Source organism: Buceros rhinoceros, unplaced genomic scaffold (assembly GCF_000710305.1).
Source record: "Buceros rhinoceros silvestris isolate BGI_N320 unplaced genomic scaffold, ASM71030v1 scaffold6684, whole genome shotgun sequence".
Classification (NCBI taxonomy): Eukaryota; Metazoa; Chordata; class Aves; order Bucerotiformes; family Bucerotidae; genus Buceros; species Buceros rhinoceros.
In genome coordinates, this window is record NW_010406430.1 from 20057 (window position 1) to 28082 (window position 8026).

General features: G+C 50.7%; 1 protein-coding gene across 1 annotated transcript in view; it reads left to right on the forward strand.

Moving 5' to 3' along the window:
- LOC104491630 (collagen alpha-1(XIV) chain-like) overlaps nucleotides 1-7216 on the forward strand; it is an 8286-nt gene extending 1070 nt beyond the window's left edge. The window contains exons 3-9 of the mRNA XM_010134080.1: nucleotides 1246-1339; nucleotides 2396-2569; nucleotides 3420-3580; nucleotides 4708-4837; nucleotides 6256-6372; nucleotides 6894-7049; nucleotides 7182-7216. Coding sequence (XP_010132382.1) covers nucleotides 1246-1339; nucleotides 2396-2569; nucleotides 3420-3580; nucleotides 4708-4837; nucleotides 6256-6372; nucleotides 6894-7049; nucleotides 7182-7192 — 843 coding nt within the window. The 3' untranslated portion in view covers nucleotides 7193-7216. The remainder of the gene's footprint in view (nucleotides 1-1245; nucleotides 1340-2395; nucleotides 2570-3419; nucleotides 3581-4707; nucleotides 4838-6255; nucleotides 6373-6893; nucleotides 7050-7181) is intronic.
- Nucleotides 7217-8026: the final 810 nt, after the last annotated feature.

Below are 8026 nucleotides of genomic sequence, written 5' to 3' on the forward strand. Positions count from 1 at the left end.
ATATCCTCATGTTTCCCTCCAGATTGCAGAGGGACCCACCATTCTATCTTAAACGCGTCCCAAACTCAGGGAGTTTGCTTCAGAAGCCAACTGAGCAGGGTCAGGACATCCTAAGGTCAAGGAGACAAGTTGTAGCGTTGGTGTGCGTAGCTGTTGCTAATAGTCTGCTCCCATCTGCTCTGGTTACAACACGGACCCATTGCAGTGTCTTTCCCTTTCAGACGTCAGTTCTCGGTCATTGGTTTCTTCAGATTGTTCTTGTGAAAATTATTTTGTTCGTAAATTCTCCGAGGCTCTGAGGATGCGGAAGAGAAGGTGCCGCGTTCTGGTTTGCTCTGAAGGCTGCATGAAGCAGTTTGCTCCACTCTGGTGGTAGATGGTCTTGAAACCAAGAATGGGGCAGCTGCGTGGGGAGCGGATGTGCCCCATGAATAGAGTCTGAAACAATCAGATCCAGCTTTCACCTCCTGTAGGCATCCCCCATTTGCAGCTTGGTGCTGCAGCTTCTCTGTTGCTCTGAGATCCTGTGTGCCAAATGCAGGGTGTGTGATCCCTGCTGTCAGCGTGGTGTCATCAATGTGGGCAATGTGACCTGTGCTGGGTCACAGAGCAGGAGGGAGAACGTGCTGCTGCAGGTGGGATGTGTCAGCCACTCCAAGTGCCTGCTTAAAGGTGTGGCAGCAGGGTCTGCCTTCATTACATCATCCTGTGCACCAGCCACATCTCCTGCTTCATGATCTGGCACGGGACTGCCCCAAACCTCTGAAAGGTCTGGAGTTGCTGTCGTTCAAACCCAGGCCGTGGCTGACGGAGTTTCTCACCACCTGATAGCACCATCCAGGTGCCATTGGCCAAGGGTGTCGTCCAGAGTGCAGCTGAGTCCTGCTTTAAGAGCTGCTCCTGTGGACTTGTAGGAGCGGATTCTCTCTCTGTGCTGGCATTAATCGCCTTCTGGACTCAGAGTTCCTGCCCCAAGCAGAGGTGAGACACAGCTGAGCAGGGGGAGACATGCAGAGAAGATGCTGTCACCAGCAGCAGCATTTATGCTCTGCTCCGTCCCAGCTCATGCTTGTGAAAGCTGTTTTCGTGTGGGCTACCACAGGCTTTATTTTCAGGTGCCCATCTCTTTAGAGAGATGAACTTCATCCAAGGTCTGACCTTTCAGTGTGAAAATCCCTCCGCTGTCCTCGTGACCACCTCATGTTGTGCTCCGTCTCTCTCTGGCTCTTGTGCCAACTCTTGTAGGTAGTTGTTTTGGTCACGGATGGGAAGTCCAGTGACTCACTTGAAGACGAAGCCCGGGTCCTGCAGGATGTTGGGGTGACGGTGTTCGCTGTGGGTACGTATGGACACGTGAAGTTACACGGAGCATTGTCACCAAGTGCTCTATGTGCACCAACACGTACGATCTGGGGAAGATTCCTGATGCATGACACATACCACACACCCCCTCTAAAGTCTGCCCCCATCCCCAGGCTCAGCCACCAGCAACCACTGCAAGTACAGGAAACTCACACCTGTGCGGTGCTCGGGTATTTTCCGTTGTTGTCGACAGCTGATTTATTCAGCGGAAATCTGCGGTTTTGCATCTGTCAAAACCACATGTAAATTCAGGAGGAGTTCAATAAATAGTTCCATAAAAGTCAAAATGTTTTGATGTGACATTTCCAGAAATGAAATGTTTTTACTTTTGAAGGTTTCTCTTAATGGGGTTCAGAGACTTCAGCTACGTTAAAAATGTCCATCAGAATAATCCCACGAGCAAGGAAAAGTTTCAGCACCTCCCTGCCCCCAGGAGCTAAACACAGCTGTTTATTACAAGTCAAATCCTTCCCTTCACCAAACATTTCGGGGGAGAAGCAGCAGGTTGTAGTGGTGGTAGTTTTTTGTTAAAGAGAGGAACCCAGTCGATTTGGACAAATGTGAGGTGAAAATCAAGGAGGGTTGGTTTGTTGGGGGGAAGGGGGTGTCTCCGTTTTTTTAATTCAACCACAGGAAAACCCTGCACTTTCCACGCAGCCACCCAAAGTCCCGTTGTTTGCTCATCCATCAGAAGGGCAGAAAAGTCTCGGTACCCATCAGAGTGGATGAAGCCACACCCTGTGCTGCTCCTTTTCACTCTTGGCTCATTAGCAGCCGCGCTGCCCGGGTCACTCTCTAACATGCCTCTGGAGAAAAGCTCAGCCGCGTTTCCTTGGTGGCTTCATCTGCTTCACCACTGCCCATCCATTTTGAGTCTCCATTCCATGTTTCATCCTTCACTGCGGGCAGCATAACTGCAAAGCTGGTGTTAAGGGCCAGCACACAGCTCCCACTTGCTCCTGACAGTCCTTGCCAATGCCTGGCCTGCCCCAAAGACAGTGTCTGATGTCCTCCTTTCTTCTTCTTCATCTAGGAATTAAGGATGCTGACAAGAACGAACTGAACAAAATAGCTTCGGAGCCCACTGCAGAGCATGTGCTTTACGTCGAAGATTTCCACCTGCTCCACAACGTGGCCCCCAAACTCTCTCGAAGACTCTGCTTCGCCGCCTCGGAGCCGCCACGGCCCATGAAGCAGACTGCGCAAGGTGTGTCAGGGCACTGCCTTTATCCTGCTTTCCACCTGCTCGAACCTGCCCCTTCCCAGTCCCCAGATGTGCCAGCCACACCACGGAGATGGACCTCCCACATGCCCTGGGTTCATTGCAAAGGAGCATCTGTTCCATGTCCTGTTCTCTGTCTGTTCTCCATGGTTTGCCTGGTTCATTTGAAATTCTTGCTGCTGGTTCAAACAAATGGAGCAGCAATGGGCTGTGGCAGCATTTCTGCCCCTTGGGGGCTTTCACGATGAACTCAGGGTCTCAGGAAGAACTTAATTCCTTGCAGAAGATACCAAGGGTGGCCAAAGAGATTTTAAAAGAGATCTAGATCTCTCCCCAAACAGATACATGAGTTGCAGCAAATCCAGAGGTGGTGACAATAAATTCCTGCCCCTCTCTTGACACACAAACTCATGAGAAGATGAGTTAAAGGCTTGAGGAAGAGCTTTGGGGAGCTTCATCCAAGTCATCTGTAGCACTTCAGGGCTTCCTGTGATGTTTCATGGAGAGTTCAAGCCTTCTGGCCAAATAGCCTCTGGTTGCAGTAAGGAGAAGGGCAGGAAGGAGCTGATGGCTTATGTGTTAAGCAGGTGTTCACAGGGGAAGTGTCCCAGAACCAGTCTGGTTTTGCCTTCCTGTGCTGTCAAGCAATTTGCCAAAGAAAACCTCCGGTGTGGCTCTGGCCTGGAAGCAGATCCCAGCTGCTCCTGGGGTTTCCGTCTACACCCAAGGCTTTCTCTGCAGTGTGTATGTTGACTCCATCAGTGAACAGCCTGCACGTGTCCACACCGGTGCCATCGCAGTCCAAACCAAAGGCCTTTCCTTTCTCTTTTTGCAGCTGAGAAGATCATTGGCCCCCGGGATTTGTATGTCAGTGAGCACAGCCACAGCTCGCTGCGACTCACGTGGATGCCAGCTACAGGGAGGGTGACTGGGTACCGTGTCCGTCTGCATCCCCTGCTGCCTTCGGGGCAGCTGGTTTCGGAGGACCAGCGGCAGGTAGAGTTGCAGTCCCATTTTGTAGAGCACTAGTTGCAGTTCCCAGTGTTAGCGGTTAGTCTCCTGCTGAGGCTGCTGATGGCACAGCCTGGTTAGGAGGGGGCACCGTGTCCCCCAGCCATCCCAGTCACAGCCCAGTGCATTGGCATAAGTTCCTGAAGCTGCTTCCTTGAAGTGAGGGTCTACAGTTAGCCTATCGGATTTGCAGATGTGTTGATGGTTCACGCTAATTTTGGCACTGCCATTGTGACGGGGGGAGTTTCTGGGAGCGACCAGGGAAAAGATAGGATGGAAGAAGGATGTGGCACAAAGTGGCACAAATTCCGTTGGGATTAAGAACAGAATGGGAAGCACTAGCTGTCTCCTCACCTCTCAAATAGCCCATCCAGCTCCCTTAGCAACATCCCCTGTTCCTCTTGCTGCCGAGATTGTTCATCTCGGTGAGACATCCGCGTGTTGTGGTTTCGCATTTGCCAGCTCCTTGTGTGAGGTGTGATGCCACTTGCGCCAGCTCGCTCCCTTCAGCTTGGTCACTACACAAAGTTTGAGAGCAAGATTGAAGGATAGAAGATGTGTGCCTAAAAGCTTTCATTTCTAATAATAGAACAAAGCTATGAAAGCATTAATTATTAAGGTTAAGATTATTAATTGCATTAATTATTAAGGTTGTATTTAACAAGAATGATCATCCTTGGCTGCTTCACGATCTCATGAGAACGTAGTGAAAACACAGAAACGATGTCTTCGCCTCTCTTGCCCTCAGGTTACATTGAAATCTTCCTCTATGAGGCGAAAAGAAATTTTCTTTGTCAAAGATGGTTGTTTTCCTCCATTTTCTTCAAGGGGATCGGGGACTACCCTCACCCTTCCACACGCTCTTGTTTTCATGGAGGTTTTTTCTGGGCTAACTGATGATACCCACCCTTGGCACTGTCCTGTGTCACTGCTATGTCCAGTGTGAACCCAGATATCATTTGAGGATCCTCATATTTTGAGGTAGCGTGTTTCTGCTCATGGAAGTCACCTTGCATGAGGTGTGAAGCCTTGTGCTCTTTACCTGTTGCAGACATGGGGATCTTCTGCTCTTGTGGAGGTGTAATGATGGCCTTTGTCCCCCTCTGTGACAGATTGTGGTGGATGGTGACAAATGTACCGTGCTGATAACTGGTCTGAAACCCAACACCAAGTACGTCTTCACGGTGAGGGCTGTCTATGGAGATTCCCTTGGAGAGTCAGCAGCTGTCAAGGGGAAAACAAGTGAGTGTCTCTCCTGCAGTCATCCCTGTGTGTTCCTTGTCCCTGTGGGCACAGAAAAACCCACCCCAAAACCACCCGTGTGAGGAGCGAGGGATGGAAATGTGGGAATGGGTAGGAGGAAGACCTGTGCAAATGTCCGTGGTATGGGGTGCAGGGTGGTGAGTGGGTGCAGAGTAACCCATGTGCTTTAACCCACTTGAAAGCAGAGGGTTTTGCCTGCTGGGTAGCTCAAATCATCTGATTTAATAACCAGCAGGGTTTAACGAGTTAAGGTAACGCTCATGTGCCTGAGATGAGAAAGCTTTTGGAGACCATGGGTGGAGAAACACAAATGTGAGTTTTACGGAGAGATGTATGTTCTAAACAACTTGTTGTGGAAGTGGGAGGTCCCAAAGGTTTGGGTTGGCATTATACATGCACTTAGGACTTCATTTCACTCAAGGTGATCATCGCCTTGAGGAGATGCCCCAAGTAGTGAACTGTGGTCCTATGAAATGATCTAGGCTTCCTCTGGATCACAATCTGCCATGACAAATTCCTTTGCTGTTACATGGCTGGCAATAATGACAAGGTTGTGGAGGATCAAAGTCACTCTTGGCAAAACCGTGGAGTGCAAGACACTGGGTCAGATGTGATGGGTGGAGCAGGTTTTGTCCCAGAAATCTCTGCGCTCCTTTAAGGGGTTTGAAGAGTTCAAGGGGTGCACTAATTCTGCTCCCCTCCCCGTTCTGCAGGAAGTGCCAAGTCTGTTTTGCCCAAGGGCTTTTGAAAAGAATTATTCCTTTGGTCCTTGTCTTTTGTTTATTCCTCCACCCCCTGCAACGTCTCAAATTGTTTGTCTCCTTGAGGGAAGATCTCCAACAGGATGAATAAATAAAGCACCTCAATCAGGTTGACTCATATGTCCTTGCCAGGAATAAGATGGAATGTCTTTATGGATGGAAGTAAAGTCATTTGATCTCTTATTATCCCCAACACCAAGCCAGGGGCAGAAGCTATAAATCTGTCTGCCACGGCTGGCTGCATCCAAACGGGCTCCTCTTTGTAAGAGTTGCGTCCATGGGCGCAAGTAGCGTTGAATTCCCGTGTCCTTGCTCAGTCTCCATGAAACCACTGTGGAGCTTTGTCTGCTCGAGAGGAAGTGCCTTGTGCATAGATATTTCCACAGTTCCCAACACCTTCCAGAGAGGAAGCCCGCAAGCGCTCTGCCTTGAGGGTTCTCAGCTCACTTTTCAAGCAGACAGGGGGTTGCTAGAGGGGGGCGGTTGCTTTTAAGGAAATAACTGAGAGAATAGAGAGAACTGGTGCTGCTCACCTATGTGTGTCTCTCTCCTTGAAGACACAAGATTATCCAAGTGCCATGGCGCTTTGTTACAGCACTGTCACATCAATTTCTGCAATATTTTTGTACCCCAAAGCACCCGTGCCTCCAGTCACTAATTTCCGGGTGATAGAAGAAGGACTTTTCAGCTTGAAGGTGGCTTGGACACCTCCACTGGGCAAACTGGAGGGCTACAAGATCTACATCCCCAGAGGTAAGTTCAGGTTTTATTAATTTTTCTTGGAGTTTGCAAAGAGAGGAGAAGGTGCCATTTTGTCAAAGGAACACCCCAGAGCTCCTGGCACGACTCTGGAAGGAGGCCAGGTTAGCCTCTTACAGAGAGTGAGATTCCTCCAGGACAGAGGAGGGGAGTCGTTTGAAGGACTTTCTTTTGAAGAACAAGATGGAGATGGCGCTGTGGGTGCCTTGCACCGTTTGCACTGTCACATCCAGACCTACCATGGGTGTTTTTCATTCTCAGATGCCTGCTTCGATGTGGCTGTGGGGTGAGTTCAAGCCTTTGGCATGGCTCACACTCACCTCTGTGTGATCTGGAGGGTGGGGACAGCACAGGTATGTCAAGCCTTAGCTACAGACATAACTCAGCAACATCACATGGGTTGGAGGACTGCAGCCATGCACTTGGACATGCTCTTCACCATGTTGTGAAGGCACCATGGGATGCGGACAAGCAGTGGGAAGGCTTCACCATCACTCTTCTCCTTGATTTTGCAGCCAACAGACCAGGAATGACCTATGAGCAGGTTCTGCGGGGCGATGTCTCTTCCCACGTGCTGGATAACTTGCAGGAGGATAGAGAATACAGCATCAGCATCTACACGGTGTACCCCCAGGGGCCAAGCCAGCCTGTGGCTGCTGTGGGGAGAACATGTAAGAGGTTTGGCTCTCTGGCTGGTCCCTTCTTGCCCTGAGCGCTGTGTCCGCACCCTTTGCTGTTGATAAGCACCTCACAGTTGGTGGCTGTGGCAGCTCCGTATGCATCAAAGGGGCAGTGTTCAACAGGTCCTTCTTAACTCCAGCCTTGAGCTCTGCTTTTCGTCCATGACATGCATGGACTTGGTCATCCTTGAACACCACCATGCTGCTTGGGAGGAAGGATCCGGCAGAGCCCCGCTTGCCCTCCCGTTTTGCACCCACGCTGCGTAACACAAGCAAGGTCGGTGCATTGGAGGCATTGGTCCTGGAGAGCAGTGCTCGCAGATTTGGTTGTTTCCACCACTGCTCTTATGAGATGCCTATGGCCTGACAGGCAGGGCAGGAGCCCTGGAAATCCTTTTCTTTCTGACAGATGGGCTGGAGGAACAGTGGTGCAGGGAGGGCAGACAGCAAAGTCCTCTTCTGGCAAGTGGGTGCTCTGAGAAGTTTGTTCTCTGTCCTCTTCCTAGTGAAGCTCCTGCCTGTGAAAAGCATCTTGCTGCAGAACGAAACCACTGACACACTCCAGGCAAGGTGGAGCCCCGTCCGGGGAGCAACAGGATACAGGCTCACGTGGACATCAGCAGGTAGAGAGCCAGCAGTGGGGTGCCTGCACAAGTGGGCAGGGAGATGGAGAGACAGGAGTCGTGAGATCCCCAAGGCACTGGCTGCACTGGCACCTTCTGTGTCCAGCTTCAACAACAAGCTGGAGTGAACCAGGTTTTTGGGGCTGTGAATGGTGACGTTTTCTGTACGTGGGGATATAGCAGCCTGCGACAGAGAGCTGTGCCGTGGGTGTGGATGGTAATGCCATGGATGCAAAACCACCTGCTCTGGCTCTGCATAAAGCAGTCTCATGGGTTAACGTGGGAATAGCACCAGATTTACTGGTCTTGAGTAGCCTTGGAAAGGGTTAATAGCTGGAGAGAAGC